An 18,923-nucleotide genomic window follows, 5' to 3' on the forward strand; every position below is an offset into this window, starting at 1 on the left:
ACGTGAATAGTGTCTGATAGTGAGTCGAGGCAGGTGTGTTTTGTTCATGTTTCATCCGCAGAGTTCCCGCAACAGAGGCTAATGGCCCTGAATTTCTGCTCACCACAGGGATAAACAGGAAGTGATGTGCGTGTAAACACAAACACACACAGACACACACACACACACACACAGACACTCTCCCCACTATTTGATCAATACTTCACAGTACTCACTGCTGCGTCTCCTCCCAACCGCCTCTCTCAGAAGATGACCCTCATTGTTTTCGATGTGCTTAATGATTTATTTACTGCTTCGGCTGCGCTCGCAGGCGTCACCATCACGTTCTCGCCAGATTCATCCCCAGCAGCAATTAGGCCGATCATACGAAAGACGCCTTCTTTTTAAAGCAACAGTTCACACAAAAACGTCATTTCTGTCACTATTTTCTCATCTTTCGTAATGTTACGAACTCCTCCGCTGTCTTATGATCCACAGCACGCTCGTGTTAAACATTTAGAAGGAGCGAAACTACAAGAGACCAGTACGGTGGCTTTATGCACTTTTTTCTAGTTTTCTTAAGCCACCAAAAGACTCGTGCGAGGAACATGAACACGATGTGACACTTTTGAATTCAGAGGTTGGGGTTCGTGATGAATGATGTAATGCGATGGAAATGTTCTCTGATACTCTCTGAAACTTTGTGTGTTTCTGATGACGAGGGCGTTCCCGTGTGCCCTGATGTCATGTGTCATAACAGAACGTTATTGCTGTTGCGCTGTAGGCAGATTTTTGCATCATTTTGCAATTTTCAAGCAGAGCTGCAGGTGCATGAGGGCTGATCTCTGATGTGTTCAGCTGTGATTTGGACTATTTCCTAAAAATTGTCATGTTATTCAGGATAAAAATCTTGAACCGGTAGCCGCTTTCCATTACATATAATCATTTTTTTCTTACAGGCTGATTTCAGGTAACACTTTTTGACATTTCTCATCTCTCGACTGTCAAAACGTGACACTGTTTATTCCACTATTGAGGTTTCTTTTTGATTAGAATGGTGTCTAACAAGGCAGCTGTCTGTGTAGGCAGTAGAGTCTTGTTAACATCATTGTCAGTTTCATTATTATATAGCAGCTAAAAAATTTTATAACACATATGAATCTGTAAACATAACCGAGTGATGCCAGCCGCCTGTGGAAACAAACAGAATGAGAAAATCAATGCTGACCGGCAGCGTTGAGCTCATTTCATTTTGTGAATGTGAAGAGACTCTTCAGATGAATGACACGATCTGTAATGATGTCATCAGCTGCTCAAATTTGATTGGTTCTTCTGTCAGACAAGTCATAAACATTCAGACGTTTTTGGAAACCTGCTTCAATTTATATCTTATTCAACAGGTCAGATTGAATTTGTGGTGGAGATTTTGGGGGGGGTGGAAACATCTTTATTTTAGAAATATCTCTGTGATAAACTCTCGATTTAACAGATACATGCATTTATTAATGCAGTTTTCACTTTTTTCAACAATTTTGGATAATTTATTAGGAACAAAAACAAAATTTAACTTTTGACGTGAGTTCAGCCCAAATATGAAAATTCTCTTTTCGTTTCCTCCCTGATGTCATCCCAGATGTATTAAAGTGATAGTTCACCAAAAAATGAAAATTCGGTCATCATTTACTAACCCTCTTGTCATTTCAAACCTTTATGTTCTGCAGAACACAAAAGAAGATATTTGGGAAAAAAGTTGGTAACCGAACAGCACTGGACCCCATTCACTTCTTTTGTATGGACACAAAACCAATGCAAGTGAATGTGGTGCAGTTAACAACATTCTTCAAAATACCTTATTTTGTGTTCTGCGGAAGAAATAAAGTGATAAAGTAGTATTGCATACTTCATATCTTCGAAGAGTCTTTAGTTTGATCACATTTGATTTGATCACATAAAAGACAGATACAGTTGTACGATTATTTCTGAAAACAGTCAACCTCCTGAACGCATGTAGTGCAGGCGGATCTAAAGCACGTGTTATGGAAGGAACTAAAGATGTCCTGCATCTTTTAGCGCTGGGACCGCTTCACCTATCAGTTTCAAGCGATCTCCAAATCAAGCGTTAGATCCACCCAATATATAACATTATATTATACAGAATGCAAGGAAATCTGTTGAACCACCCCTTTAATGTTCATTTCTTAAACACACAATTTGTCTGCAATCTTATCACAATAAATTAGAATAAAATAATAATTGTTTTACTTTTGGAAATTCTTACATTTTCCCTGTGCATAATTTTTTGTGAAATCATCTCCACATAAAAAGCTGCACAACATTTAGTGTCAGTATTACAGATAACAGTCCTGTCCATGTCTCATTCAGCGCGGCGTCCTGCTGTGTTATTGGCGTGTTTGTCTGACTTACATACACAGAAACAAACATCTGAAAGAGTAAACGGAGACAGTAGTCCTTGCAGGGCTTCGTGGGTGTGAAAAAACAAAAGTTTACACTGATGTGTTGTCATTTTGTGAAAGAAACAAAAGAGGAGAGCGTTTAGGAACCTGTTCGATTTGGCCATGCTAGTGGCGTGGCAATGACTTCACCTTAAAGAGAGCGAGAATATAGATGGATGTTAAAGCGGTCGTAACACAAGGGGTTTCTGCCAATCTCATATTAATTTTGAGTACCTATAGAGTAGTATTGCATACTTCATTTCTTCGAAGTGTATTTAGTTCGATCACATTTATAAACGATAGATTCAGCTGTACGAAATCATATGGCGCATACGGGGGGGGAGGGGTAGACTGAACCAAAGCACATTGTCAACAAAACACAGACATCAGTTTCACTCACCGCACGATGTTCATATCCGGCATCTTTTAGCGCTGGGACGGCTCCATATATCAGTTTCAAACCATCTCCAAATCTAGCGTTATATCCACCGTTTATATAACATTCATCACCCAAATGCATGAAACAAACACCTGAACTTCGTGAAAGTATGCTCTCGCTCTCTCCTGCACACTCTCCTGCACTCCTGCAGTGAAAGTGACGTCTGCTAATGCTCCTTCTCTTGTTCTCCATGCTGCTGTGTGGCCGTTCCGCATGCTTTTCCGGGAGAATTGTCCAATAGCGACTTACAGGTGGGGTAGGCAATGGAAGCAATTGGGACAGCATAAGTACAACAAAAGCATACGTGCAATCAAAAAAGAAGACTGGTCTCATATAACTTAACACAGTATACCGAACCATTCATTCCTTATTATTATTCAGTATTATTTTATTTTTTTAAAGCGTAGAGAAGAAAATAGAGTCAGAACAGATCAGTCAGATGTTGACGGAAGAGATATGTTTTCAGGTGTTTCTTAAAGATGGCTACAGAATCTGCAGATCTTGTAGCAGCGGGCAGATCATTCCACATAGGTGGAACAGATCTGGAGAAGGTGCGCGAGAGAGATTTTTTACCTTTTTGGGATGGCACTACAAGACGCTGTTCGTTTGCAGAGCTTAGGGATCTGGCGGGTTACATATGTCTGCATTAGCGAGTGAAGATAAGGTGGTGCCGAACCAGTGGTGGTCTTGTAGGCCAGGAGCAGAGTCTTGAATTTGATGCGAGCGACTATAGGGAGCCAATGTAGCATAATGAATAGAGGAGTGACGGGTGCTCTCTTCGGTTCATTAAAGATAACTCTTGCCGCAGCATTCTGGATCATCTGTAGAGGTTTGGTTGTGCAAGCTGGAAGTCCACCCAGTTGTGCATTGCAGTAGTCCAGTCTGGACAGGACCAGAGCCTGTACTAGGACTTGCGTAGCATGCTCTGATAGGAAGGGTCTAATTTTCCTAATATTGTAGAGGATGAATCTACAGGACCGGGCGGTGCCTTATAACTTGATCTGTGAAGTTGAGCTGATCATTGATCACCACTCCCAGGTTTCTTGCCTTTCTGGAAGATGTGATGGTTGATGAGCCCAGTTGAATGGAGAGGCTGTGATGAGTCTTTGTATCGGCCGGGATTACAAGCAGTTCTGTTTTTGAAAGGTTCAGCTGCAGGTGATGGTAGTTTTGGATGCTGAAAGAGTGCGCAGATTGTTAGCATTAGCCATGCGTGGCCTTCTGCGTGTTACCGGTGATTTATGAGTTGTAATGACAGTGTGGATTTGAAAACACATTACGAAAAATAAAGGAATATACCAGACAAATAAAGAAAAGAGAATAAAGAGAATAAATAAGTGCAAAACAGTAATACTCAAGTGCCTTGTCTGTGTCCTTGCTCGGTGGAGTCGCACAGGTAGAGTCGATGGTCTTTACTCTCTTCAGTCTTCACGCGATGAGGGCTGCACGCGGTGGTTAGTCTACTTATATACCTGTTTAGTCTAGCAATTGAATTCAGCAGGACACGCCTTCCAATATCTCCCAATAACACGCGAAACAAACGCAACTATTAACACGTGACTCAGCGGACGCACACAATGGGAACGAAACTGCGTTAGACTCAATAAGACACATACTATTAATCAATTAGACTTACGACTTTCAGTAGATTCTCAAGCTGCAACAAACTGCTTCTTCCAGCACGTTTAACATTGTAAAGAAGTCAGAATGCATGACACATCGTTGCAGCACCCCTTTAAGAAAGCGAGGTAATGAAATGAGTCCAGTAAAAAATATGTTGAGAATGTGTCAGAGATAACTGTAAAATGAGTTAAATGTGAATTAGCAAGCTCACGAACACTGCCTCAATAACACATTCCCACACTGTATGGAATAATGTAGCATTAATGCATATTTGATGAGCTTATCTGGCCTCCCCGCTTTACGCCAATATATCACAACTTTTCATTCAGTTTAATGTAGCTGCACTCATTTAATCGTCTGATTGATTTTTTTGACGCCCTGATGCTTGCTGTTTTAGCAAAGCCCAATTTGCTTCGATCCCTTAAGCTGGAAATATGCAAATGATGAACGCGTGCTAATGTAAGCGTGTCAATCAGACTGTTGCGAATAAAGAGCAAGTGCTCGCGCTTTATCTTACGTAGGATTGCTGACACTGTTGTATTTGATTTTATGGTGTTGGCACACCACTGGGCTGGTTAGCATGCCGGGGGCACACGGCCTGCCATTCATCTCCAGACTGAACAAATGAGACTTGAATGTTGAAATGTGATGAGATACAAAGATGCGGCTGTATCGATTTGTCGGTGGTGGAATTTTTTATGTGCATGACTTTGTGAATTCCTGGCCTTGATTTTTCTGGTAAACCATGTGTGAGGTTTGTTATGTACATGTGTTGGATTTTAAAATGGGTGGAAGTATCCATTGGAAATGATACGTTTGTATTTTCAGGAATATACATAGGAGATATTTTTGTGAGGGCTTAAAGTGCTTTTGAGAAATTGCTGTTTTGATTCATTTGATATTTGCTGTGCTATCAAGATAGGAAGGGGTATAAAAGCCAAAAAAACAAAAAAGGTTTTAAAGTCATTTTCAGTATCGTTTTTCGGCCGAGTGCATCCTCCACTGCAAAAATGACTTTCATTCACAGTCTTTCTTCTAGTTTTCCAGAAAAAATGTCTAACATTTCAAAATGACCTAGTTTAAAAATATAAATTTCTGTGAATGGGGTAAGAAAAATTATCTTGAATTGAGTGACTAAGAAAAAGGTGAACTTTGATTCAAGATTATTTTTCTTACCCTGTTGTTAGCACAAGTTCACAGAAATTTCTTTTTTTTACTAAGACAAAACTTCTTTTCTAAGTTCAATTTGCTCATCAAGTAAATGCAACTTGATTCAAAAAAGACAAAGTAAGAAAGTCATTTTTTGCAGTGTGAATTTTCGGTACCGGCCAAGAATGTTCATAGAAAGAAATCAAACTCTTTTTCCTTTACATATTTCCTTTTTTTTCTGCAAGGGAGAGCAAAACAAACTTGATGTTTGTTTCTGGTCTTGTCGTGTGTGATTAATGGGGTTGTTTTGAAGGTACATCTGCAAAACTTTGTGTCAGACTTGCCTAGCAACATGTAGAAAGAGCTGAAAGTCTGTGTGTAGTTCTGTGTTTTGAAATGAGCTCAGGTGGAGATGAGAAAGATTGCAGCTCAGCGTCTCTTCCATCTGTTATCTTCAGGATATTATTGAGTAAATGAGTTCTTCTCTGCAGTAATCTTCCTCTGTTCTTGTGTTCTCAGTCGCACTTGACGTTCCCCGGGCTTCATGAAAAGAGCTCCTGTCATTAGATATTTAATGGCATGTGGAGAGCGTGTTCTTCATATGATCCGCGGTCTCCGGGTTCAGTCAGTTCTCTGAGAAATAATGCCATTTGTTACAAATAATGTCTACCGGGGGAAGATCGCGGTGACAGACTTCTCCATATTTCATTTATTCTTTTAGTTTTTTGTCCCGGTTTCCCATTAAGGTGGCAAATCCCAAATGTTTAAACTTTAAAGAGGTTTTCCTACAATGTATCATTGTTCTAGAGTCTCTTCTCTGTAGTACAGCAGCTATAGTCTTATTCTTGTTTGTATTAAGTTGTTTGTATCATCCAGCTGTGTGCATCATATAAACCCCGTACAAATTACACAAGGCCTAGAAAAACAAGCCCTCGTTCAGACAGCCCAGCTTGTCGTCCATTTGAAAAATATTCTGCATCAGGAAGCCCAACATCCCTCTTTTTTCAGTTCACTATTCATTTATGTTTTTCCCGTCGAAACAGCTTTTAGCTTCATGATGTTTAAACTTTAAACTTTATTTCTCTATGTGTGTGTGTGTGTGTGAGAGAGAGAAGTACATTAAGAGCGCCTGAAGCTGGGAATCACGCTGTGAAATGTCAGACTTCTGCCTTTATCTTCTCGCTTTACATCTGTGCTGTTCCTCACCAGTGTTTGTCTGATTTGTCTAGCTGTAATCATTCAATTATGTGTTAACGTGTGAAAAACACAAAGTCTGGCATCAGACAGTGGGGTCTTAAGAAGGCCAGCTTTAATTAGAAGTTGGGTGGGAAAGGGTCGTCCTCATGAGAACACCAGCATCTTTAGCGAGACCTTCATGCATCATTAAATGGCAGACGGGCTAAACGGAGTCTTTCAAATGGAAAGAAGATGATGATAGACCGGACCGAATGGGAAAACACAGAGCGCGTGTACTGTATGCGTTTGGTTTTCATGCATTATTTGGCGTGTGTGCGTGTTCCTTTGGAGCTTTGTTTGAATTGTTAGTTTATGTAAACATGCTTTAGTTGGACATCATTGGAGATGTATTCCCACCGGGCAGAACATTTTCAATTTCCAATTATATATGTGCTATTATATTCAATATTAAACTTTGAGCCTTTACAGAATAAATATTTCATTTTTTCAAGATTTTTGGAGTGCTCAAGTCATGTTTACAACAGGGATAGTATGTAATATATGTTGCCTCTATTATATAGATAGAATTTTGAAAATTGAACAGACAACGTCTTAAGCATACTTCAAAATAATTTATCAAGTATAATTTCAAGTATGAAGTAAAGTTGATGCATCATTTTAAGTCTACTTATATAAGTAGTATATTTGAAGAGTTTGGTTTTGAAATTATATAACGTTTTTATTTTTCTATCATGTTTTTTTATTGTCCATTCTAGTTAATATAAATCCAACTGCAGTTAATTTGTTTGGATTTAAGCCATACAAACAAAAAAATACAGCTAACTAACACAATAAAACACAAAAAGAACATGATAACATAATAAAAAACATGATTTTTGAATTATCTCATTTTGGAACCAAACTCTTCATTTGTAAGTGTACTATTTCAATAGTACTTGGGACTAAACATGGCCAATTTATTAGTTTATAGAAGTGTGCTTTTCAGCATACTTCAAGTGGCACAGTAGTAAACAACATACTATATTTTTCCATTTGTACTGCAACTACTACGAGTGAACTTTCTGTATTAGTATATTGAGTTTACTAGTTCTATATCTGTAGAACATTTTTTGGGTTTGTGAATGTACACATACTTTCAGTAATCTACTAACTTAGTAGTTTTTATACTGCAAGTTTACTTGTTTTTATTTAGTGAACTTAACTTCATAGTTTGCTGTTTTATAGTACTTTCGCACTTGAAGTATGCAAGTCTTTCACCTTTAAACCATCCAATCAGTTGTTGTTGGATGAAAACAAGTCCGCCCTAAAAAAAATTCTCATTTCAGAAGTTGTTTCACTCGGGTATACGTCACGATACAGAAAAAAGACAGTCGCTATGCTAACGCTATTCCGACTTTAAGTATATCTATTATGACCAAAGTATACGTCTAGTGTACTTAAGTGTCGTTTTTAGTATTTTTCTCAGAAGTATATATTATAAGTAGACAAAAAATATACCCTATAATTTAAGTTTAAAAGAAGAACTGTATTTTATCGCACACCTAAATAATCTTTTGCCGCATTTTCACTGCATAGTAATGCACAGTACGGCTCACTTTTGGGGGGTTTTCCACTGGGTACAGTACCTAGTACCTGATACTTTCCTAAGAACCACCTCGGTTGAGGTTCCAAGCAGTGCTCGAATTGAACCAAGTCTAATGGGGGTCCCCCATAACTTTTTTTGGTGGGGGTTTGTATTGACAATATATAATTTATACAAAATACACAATATATTTGATAATGATATGCATGACTATGTACTATTTATTAAAGACAGGCTTACAGAAAAGAACAGGCTTCTTTTACTGTCCTGCGCTTAGCGATCTTTAGAAGTAGGGCGGGGCGTTTCAAATTGAAAGAGACATGACAACTAGCCCATAAACAAACTTAACATTATTTATTGAAAATAATTAATTCTTAAAATATACCATATCCATTGCATGAATTTAATCACATTTGTCATTATAATTTTTACTCAAATACAAATATCTGAGGGACTCCCCAAGTCTATCTTTTACTTCTTATGTGGGGTCCCAAATGCCTTATGGGGTGCCCCTGATCCACCCATCTCCCTGTTAATTCGAGCACTGGTTCCAAGCATACTCTACCATGCCAAAATGTGACGTGTTGACACATAGATCACTGATTTACCATAGAGAATCCTTACCAGCGACATTGGATTTGCAATACATGAATACGCATTTTAATACATAATATTGGAATTTCATTATATGCTTTGTGACAGAGAGAGAGAGAGAGATTAAGACCCTTATCGCAATGCTAAATGCTACATTAGCTTACCCTGGTGTGCCGTTGGAAAACCAAATGATAAAATAAAACCAAAAGGTCATCATTTGTAAAGGTTAGCATGAAAAGAGCCTGAATGTCTAAGCTTTCATGGAAGTATTTTTTCTTTAAGTAGTATGATTGTTTAACTCTGCTGCTCTCTGATTGGCTGTTTTTAACGGTACTCCAAGACATTATTGGCATCCAAGATGGATTATCCAGATTAACGTTTAAACATACGTGTCTCACGTGAGTTAGAAAACACTGAATCGGATTTCATGTCGTCTTGATGGTTCCCATACAAATAAAGACTTGTAAATTAAAAGTGGCATCTGTTAAATCAGAAATGTCTTTATCGGTTAGCTGTCTGAGTCGACGGCTCTGGGTATAAGACTATAAATCACCGGTGTGATGTATAGAGGACAATATAATTGCTCTCTTTACTGAGTAGGCTGCAGAAAGCAAACCTAGCGGCTAGAAGAAATGGATGCCACCGCTTTGATGAATAGGTGTCGTCACAACGTGCTCCTACGACGGATTCGCCCCCCGTCGCACTATAAATCACAGCACACAGTATCTTCTGGTTGTTTCGGGTAATTATTTCAGTGGATTGGAATGTTTCCCTGCGGTTCAAAATATGACTTGTGTTTTCCCTTTCATGAATATACATGATCTTGCGGGATGTTTTGCAATGCGTGCCCATCAGGGAGGTGGGGGCTGCTTCTGGCAATGGTGTCAAATTTGAAAGAGTTCAGGCCTACCTCAGATCTCGTGTGTAATAACTGAGGAGACGTTTTAAGATTTCCTCGGGAATTTACAGGCGTCTTAATGCGTTGGGTCTCATTATATAGAATATGATTTCAGGTGTATCTCAACACGCAAGTAAATATAGTTTACTTTGTGTTTTAACATTGTGAATATATGGAATGTTGTTTTTAGAAGCAAGCTTTATTAACATACTCCAGAGATATTAACCTGATGCATTTTATTGCCATTTTTTACCTTTTATTCCTGCAAAGTGAATTAATGTGTCACCAGTTTTCCCCACAGTCCAAAAAAGTCAGGAGAACGGGAGACTGCAGTCACTGTCCGAGGGCTTGAGGGATGCTAGAAAATTCACATATCTCTCATTAGATTTTGTCTGTTTAAAAATGGTAAGACTGACATTAAGGACAAAATATCTCAGGTTTACTTTCAACAGAAGTGAAATACTGTCTGATGATGATGATGCTGGAGAGAATCCTGTTATTATCACTTAAGTGAAAATCTCATTAGCTTTGGATTGGGCAGATGTGGCGATACTCTCTTGAATTTGGATGTGTGTGTTGTGTGTGAGATTGTAAGAATTAGAAAGAGATTGCGTTGTGCATGCATACTTGTGTGTGTGTGCAAGCATGTTAGTGTGTGCTTGCGTTTGTTGTTGTGTGTACGTCCGTGTAAGTGGGTGTGCATGCGTGTGTGTTAATGTGTGTGCTTGCGTGTGTTGATGTGTGTATGTATGTGTGTGTGTGTGTGTGTGTGTGTGTGTGCGTCTGTGTGTGGGTGACTTAGTGTGTGTATGTGTGTGTGTGTGAGAGAGAGAGAGAGGCTTTAAGTGCTGTGTGAGTATATTTCTGGTAGTCATTCCACTGTTCTGTTGCCATGGTGACCTCCTGTCACTCACACAAATGAGTGCACCTGTTGATTCAATTAGCATTACAAATATATTTGTTCTCATAAATTATTTGTGATTTTCCATCTATGAGGCATTCTATGATTGTTCGATTTGGACACTAGAACATGAGAACAGTTTGTAGAACAGTGGCTCGGAAACAAAACCTAGCAAAGGTGCCTACTTAGGGAGTATTTTAAGGCATTTTAAGTGCATCCTTGATTCTTTGGACAAATTCCAGGGCAGCAGCGTATTGTCGAGTTAAATAATCCCATAATGCGCTGACAAGCTCTAACCAAAATAAATCTATCCTTCATGGTGGACGAATTGGGAGAAATTATTATTGGTGTACTTTTAGTTCAATTCAGAACGAGGTTCTGTTATTTGCCTATATTTATATTTACTTGAGCTCCTCACGGCAGACAGCAATACAGCCTGCTAGGTTATAGAAGACAGCAAGTGTATTCAATTTTCTCAATTGATTCAGCTTTATAGGGTATAGCTTTATATTCCATTTCGTCCCTGAATAAATCAATTGATATGCAAATTCACCACCTTATGAAACAAAAGCGGTCTGCGTGCACCTCACTGTTACAACTCCAATCAAAATGAGCCTTTGAATGAGCTTCTGAGACAGAGATGAGCAGATAAATGCCACCATTTACAACAGCACCTGATCTAAAACGCATACCTGATATGCATTTTATACGCATCAGACCTGTGATTTATCAAAACAATCACTAAAGAGATTAGTTACAGGGATATACAGTCTGCCAAAAGGAATATTAGGATCACAATAAATTACTGTATGACAGAGATTATTTTGATTATGATGTAGAAACAATTCAGCTGAATACAGTTTGTGCTGAATACAGCTATATTACGTAAATGGATGGATGGATGGACGGACAGATGAATAAAAAGATAACTTAGACAGACAGATGAACAGATGAACAGGTAAACAGATAGATAAACAGACTTAAAGATGACCATATAAACAGACAGACAGGCAGGTGCATAGACAGACAGACAGTTGGATAGACAGACAGAAAGATGAGAAGATAGACAGACCGACAGAAGGACAGATGACCAGACAGACAGAGAGAATGATGACCAAACAGACAGAACGATAAGCAGGGAGACGGACGAACAGACGGATGGACACAGACAGAATGATGACCAGACAGACAGACAAACTGATGAACAGACAGACAGAATGATGGCCAGACAGACAGAACAATGACCAGACGGACGGACAGACCGAAAGAATGATGACAAGACAGACAGACAGAATGATGACCAGACAGACGGACGGACAGACAGACAGAATGATGAACGGACAGCCAGATAAACAGACAGACACACTTGCCACATTTTCTTATTACATCAATCAAAACGCTTTAAAAGAGTAAATCATGAATGTGTTTGCTCTGTGCGTTTGCATTAAATGCCTCGGACAACACTGAAGTAATAAATTGAAGTGACACACATCTTATCTCAATCAGCTTGAGACTCTCTGTGACCTTTTCCTTGTTTTAACAGAAGCTTTCAGCCTCCTCAGGTCTTTATCTGTTTTACAGACTACATTAACTCGCTGTTTGCCTGATAAACCTGCTGTGATTGTGAAATCATCTGTCAAACGTGTGTGTGTGTGTGTTTGTGTGGTTCTGGCAGCTAATCTTGTGTGAAGCTGGAGAAAGATGTTATCAACCCAAAACTTTTCTTTACAGTTAATATGTTTGGCTGGACTGCTTTCGACTGTGGATATGAAAAGACTAACACCAATTTTATCACTATACACCTAATATACTGTAGATATTGAGTGTGTGTCAGTGTGTGTGTGTATACACACCAAAATAATGCAATCCGCCGACTGGTTCTTCACATAAAAACATTTCCCCATCATACCTGAGAAGAATGAGAGATTCCAGCCCGATTCTGAAGTCATTTCATAAATTGACATTTATTTCCTCCTGGTGTCCACTAAACGTTGGAGTTAGGCAACAACTCTCTTATTTCTACACGACAGATGGTCGCCAGTCCTGGCAAAGTACTCTGAAGCTTAATGGCAAGTGTTCATATCCCATAACTGTGCAGCCATAGATGTTTTAACTCTAATGGAATCTACAGTCCATGATTTTCATCTTGACATTTAAAACAGATGTGTTGAAAACTCTCATTCGTCAGTAATTGATGGAGAACATACGGTGGTTTCAGAAAGACCTTGAGTGGATATTCATCAGCGATGGAAGTAAATAAATACATTGTTTCAAAGAGCCGGATTGATTTAGTATTACTGTAATATTTGATTAAAAGAATAGTTCAACTAAAAATTTTAATTCTGTCATCAATTTGTCAGCTTCATGTCATTGAACCTGTATGTGAGTCTTTCTTTGGTGGATCACAAAAGAAGATATTTTGAGAAATGTCTCAGTAGTTTTGTGTTCATACAATGGAAGTCAACGCTGTGTTGTTTGGTAATATTTTTTTTTCAAAATATTTTCTTTTGTGTTCTGCAGAAGAGAGAAAGTCATACAGGTTTGGGATGACGGGAGGGGGAGTAAATGATGTTAAAGTATAAATATGTCTTGACTGTGTACCCATCAGAATGCTTGATATTGACCATGCGATGAGTTATAATCACTGGCGTCTCTATTGAAAGTGGACCGACTGCCATGATGATGATGATGATGATGATAATGATGATAATGGGCATACCTTTCATTTCTATTCAAGCTTTATAAACTATCATAAGAGACCCCTTTACAGAGACGACAGACCACACTACAATCTGTTTTCCCGACGTTTGATTTAGTTTGCTGTTTAAGCTTTTATAGTTGTTGAATGTTGTTGTGTTTAGCCGATTACCTTGTTGTTTATGTTGGAGGATGGAGTTCCATTTTCATTGCTGTTGTATTATGGTGGACCATAATGTTTGTACTCTTAAAACGTCCCTGTAATGAAATCAAAATAATATATTACATTGAACTGAATTTATATCTTTGATCGTTCTCTTGTGTTTTTTCTAGATGATACGTCCTCCAATCAGAAACTAGAATGATAAATGGTGAGTACAGGCAAGTTTATATAAACATAATTGTGTGTGCGTGTGTATTTAGTATGTGTACTTCTTCATATTTTCCATTTTTGCCAAACAGGCTTGAGTGCACATGAATAAATCTGAAGGAGACAAATAAATCAAAGTCACTTTTTACCTCTAAATTAAAATAAGACAATTTGGAAGCCATAAAGAAAACAAAGCCTGTTTTCATAAGCACTTTCTACTTGCTTGTGACGTTATTTTCATTATTTGCCACGCATGCGTTTGGCGAAATGTACTTGCATTAAACTGTTTATTTACCATATTTCATAAGGAAAAGAGAATTAACTCTGCATAAAGAAGCGAAGGCATCCGTCTAGGCGCCGAGTTTAATGTCAGTAACGTCAAGCGACGAGATGAAATCTCTGGCTAAAAAACCCATTCAATTTTGTTTGGATTATATTGCAATAAATCATTCCTTTGTAAAGCTCCCCGGTGATATTTTCTCCCTTCCACAAATGCGCTTCAGATTGGTTATCGTTCCCACTGAGAGAAAGATTCGGGCAGACAGCGCCACGCTTCTTATCAAAGTCTAAATGGCTGCAAACTTCAGAGCAGAAATCACACGGTGGGCTCATTTCCATACCGGCATCATAACAGATGACTGCTGCTGCTTCCAAACATATGCAGATGCTCGCGCTATTCTTTAATACCTCCTCACATTAACGATCTCCTGCCACGGCTGTACATAGAAATCATAATATTTGGCTAAGTGTTTAAATATGTTGTCGGGCGGGGGGCAGTAAAGCCTGGTGTGCCGCTTCGCACCAGCAGGAGGGACGTTCTGTGCTTATACAGGGAATGCACATGTCGTCACTTTCCCACGTGATTACCACGTGAGCCCACCAGAGCGTGCCCTCCTGGGTGGCAATACATTCAGCAAAATGACTGCTTACAATATCAGGAAACGCAATTCCACGCAACATTTCAGTATCCAGGATCACCTGATTTCTCTGTAGGTAGCAGTGAGGCCGTAAGCATAAGCGTCCGTAACCGTTGAGTACACCTGCTTGTAATTTCAGCAATAATTGCGTGTTTTATGTGTTTCTCCTATTCTCCTCAGCCATTTTGCAGCGTGTTTTACCACTCAGGAGAATGTGTCGCGGTGCTCAAGGGAGGCTTTGCATGCTTTCCATCTATATCTTTATTTTACGCGAAAATGACGCCATTGACAGTCGACTGCCAAATAGTTGGAAACATTTGAGATATTGTAACTACTCAAATGAACAAAAGGTGCCCTAGCGTTTTTGGATATTTTACTGCATCTTTAAGTAATAGAAAAGTGAATAACTTTTTTGGGTTACATGTGTCTGTTTTGCTTTTCAGAGTCAAGTGGAAGAGCGTCGCCGGGTGGATGGATGCTCATCGTTTTTCCATGAAGGACACACGCTGGATTCTATGCCTCTGACCGTTAACGTCACGCAGCGTGCAGATGTGGCAAAGATCTGCATATCTGCCTGAGGTCGCGTCGCTAATGGCTGGAAAGCCGTTCGAGATTTACAGCTCCGACCGCACGTGAACGCCTCACAATGCCTTCCAAAGTCTCATGTCTGTACGTGCTGACGGTCATCTGCTGGGCGAGCGCTCTGTGGTACCTCAGCATCTCCCGACCCACATCATCCTACGTGAGCCAGCAGTCCACCCCCGCACGCAAAGCCGCCAAAAGGGCCAACAACGACACCTTCGGGAACATCAGGACGCGGCCGCTGAACCCCCACGCATTCGATTACATCATCAACGAGCCCAAGAAATGCGAGACCAACGTTCCCTTCTTGGTGATCCTCATAACCACGACGCACAAGGAGTTCGATGCCCGGCAGGCCATCCGAGAGACGTGGGGCGACGAGAGCACCTTCAGCGACCTCCGCTTCATCACGCTCTTCCTGCTGGGACGCAGCGCGGACACCGTGCTCAACCAGATGGTGGAGCAGGAGAGCGAGATCTTTCACGACATTGTGGTGGAGGACTTCGTCGACTCGTACCACAACCTCACGCTCAAAACTTTGATGGGAATGCGCTGGGTGGCCACCTTCTGCAACCAGGCCAAGTACGTGATGAAAACGGACAGCGATATCTTCGTCAACATGGACAACTTGGTGTATAAACTCTTGAAGCCGGCAACCAAACCCAGACGGAGGTACTTCACCGGCTACGTCATCAACGGGGGACCTATAAGGGACATGCGCAGCAAGTGGTACATGCCCAGAGATCTTTATCCAGAGAGCAAGTACCCTCCGTTCTGCTCGGGCACGGGGTACGTGTTCTCCGCCGACGTGGCCGAACTGATCTACAAGACTTCTCTGCACACCAGACTCTTACATCTTGAGGATGTTTACGTCGGTGTGTGTCTCAGAAAATTGGCGATTCACCCGTATCAGAACAGTGGCTTCAATCACTGGAAAATGGCTTACAGTCTCTGCAGGTACCGGAGAGTCATTACCGTACATCAGATCTCCCCCGAGGAGATGCACCGGATCTGGAACGACATGACCAGCAAGAAACATCTCAAGTGTTAGATGCCCGAGGACGTGATGTGCCCTTTTATAATACCAGTAATGCAAAAGAGTTTTGGGACGCGTGGAGCACATACTGTAGAAAACAAAAACCCTTTTGAGACATTAAAGCGAACTAACAGGCAGACAAATGGATTTGATGATGTAACAGTGGGATGAGAATTGATTTGTTAATATTAGAACTCCGCAGGTCTGTTTAAACACTAAAGGCGGATTAGAATGAACGCACGCTTGAACATGATCGCAGGAGGTGCTTTCATGCGGATGCAAAGCCAATGCGCATCAGATCATATGAATGTCGATGAAATTTCGTGTCGTTTTTGCACAGCCAGGACAGAACAGAACCTGTGCACACAGCCAACCTGCACTTCTGTGGAGTCTGAACACATGCAGATTTATTCATACAGATATTTGGGTTCCTTTAAGTGATCGAATTCCATAGAATTACACATATGAATAAGTGCAGTAAAATGTGAAAAGTAGATTTTTTAATGTTGGACAAATGATGGTTCAAAACCTTACAGAAAAAACTCATAAATACATCAACCAGATCCCATGGGTTTCACATCTTTTACAAAAAAGTTTTTTTTAACTGCTAATAATTTACTAAAAATAAGAAAACTTTCAGTTACTTAATGTAGTTCTTAACTAGTTTACTACTGTTGCACTTACATTTATGCATTTGGCAGACGCTTAAAGCGACTTACATCGCATTACATTTGTTTGTATGTGCAATCCTTGGGATCGAACCCATGATCTTGGTGTTGCTAGCGCCATGCTCTAACCACTAAGCCACCGGAAAAATAGTTTATAAAAACAATAACATACATTTTTATAAACTAAAAAGTGATCCAATTTATTATCAAGCTGCACACTTACTAGTATTCTATTACTTACTACATAATGCATACTTAATTTATATCTTGACCTTGCTTACTTTTGTTTAATGAAATGAACTTGAAAGAGATGAGAATTTACATGGGAATCACGTGAAAATGTGTGGTTTTGCACATGTGAGATTCATGTGGCTTTTCTGTGAAGTTTAATTTCAGTATGCGAGACTTTTATATCCATGTTTAGAAACATAAACACTTAAAGTAAAATAACCACAGCACTGTATAGTTCATATTTACAAATGTAAAATTATTTTCTTACTCCTGGAATCCAAGCAATGCTTTGGAAACGGCTGAGACACATTTCTAGTTTTATCGTAAATGAAAGTGGCTTTAGTATGTAGTGAGTATTTACTGTACATGATCAATCCTGTAGAAACATGCGGTGAAGCTATGCTGTAAATCTGACGTTTATGGAAGCACTTTGAAAACAAACGTGAAAAATAGGATCATTTTTTTTAATCATCGAGAAATGATCGTGTTGAGGCCAAAATGTGATTGATATGTATTTTTCTTTATAAATTGTTATTGAGGGGTTGTGACATTTAACTGTGAGAACAACATACTATCCCTATGGGTACGATTGTATTATACTGTGTATTTTTTACATAAAAATATATAACAGTGTGCTTTTTTATAAGTGTTGACATTGTATTTATATTGTTTTCAATATTACGTTAGCACTAAGCAAGAGATCCTTTAATTATTTTTGTCAATATACAGTATAGTTAATCTAGTAATGTAGTCCAACAGTTGGGTGTTTAAATTCACCGAACAACATTTCAACTTTCACCCTTCAAGGGCATTTCAGGAGACGACAAATCCGAATATAAAGTAGAAATCGTCCATTTCATAAACAAGCATTTGTTTCTTATTTTATGATTGGTTCCAATTATTTTTATTTACACACACATCAAGCTTATTCCTGTGGTTAGACTTTTGTCACTTTTGAAACGTTTTAAAGTGCCCAATCCAACACGTTGGTTCTCTTAGGAATTCGCCAGTCGCCGGTTCTGCCAAATTTTGGCACCGCGCGGCCGGTCAGACGGCTCGCGATGTGCCAAACAATGATGTTGCCAAAATGTGTCGGCACCCTTGACTAATAAAGACAGTCTTTGGCATTGTCAGGCTGTGGTGTAATGCACCCAGTGCTTTTTACAACCCATTTTCTGTCAGAAATTGCTGACTATTTTGGGATGGCTTCCAGGGAAACTGTTGTCATGGCAGGATTAAAAATTACTGTCCACAAGTGAACATTTTGATGTAGAAACGAGCATTTTTGTGAACAGTTTGCACATTAGCATTCGGTTCTGGAGGAGCAAATTACTTATTTGTAGTGTGGATCCTAAAATGAATTGCTAAATTGATTCAAATGATATATTTAGTTCATTGCTAAGTTAAAAAAGAATATTTTTATTACCAATCTGCTTTACACTGTTAGGATTTAATCCTGCGGCATGATTTTCCCTCAATTACAACAAACTAGTAACAAATTGAAAAAATTCATCTCACTCCAGTGTCTTATTTATTTTTACTCAATACTTCAAGTGTGTTGGCAAAGACAAGTGTTTTTCTTTTAATAACAACTACAAACCAATGTT

At 39.3% G+C, this 18,923-nt stretch overlaps 1 protein-coding gene across 2 annotated transcripts in view; it reads left to right on the forward strand.

The window, feature by feature from the left end:
* The window catches only part of b3galt1b (UDP-Gal:betaGlcNAc beta 1,3-galactosyltransferase, polypeptide 1b), a 107,811-nt gene extending 89,868 nt beyond the window's left edge, over window positions 1–17,943 (forward strand). For both annotated transcript variants that reach the window (XM_056755195.1, XM_056755196.1), the window contains 2 exons: window positions 13,846–13,883; window positions 15,243–17,943. In XM_056755195.1, coding sequence (XP_056611173.1) covers window positions 15,446–16,432 — 987 coding nt within the window. In that variant the 5' untranslated portion in view covers window positions 13,846–13,883; window positions 15,243–15,445 and the 3' untranslated portion in view covers window positions 16,433–17,943. The remainder of the gene's footprint in view (window positions 1–13,845; window positions 13,884–15,242) is intronic.
* Window positions 17,944–18,923: the final 980 nt, after the last annotated feature.

Source organism: Triplophysa dalaica, chromosome 8 (assembly GCF_015846415.1).
Source record: "Triplophysa dalaica isolate WHDGS20190420 chromosome 8, ASM1584641v1, whole genome shotgun sequence".
NCBI classification, from domain to species: Eukaryota; Metazoa; Chordata; class Actinopteri; order Cypriniformes; family Nemacheilidae; genus Triplophysa; species Triplophysa dalaica.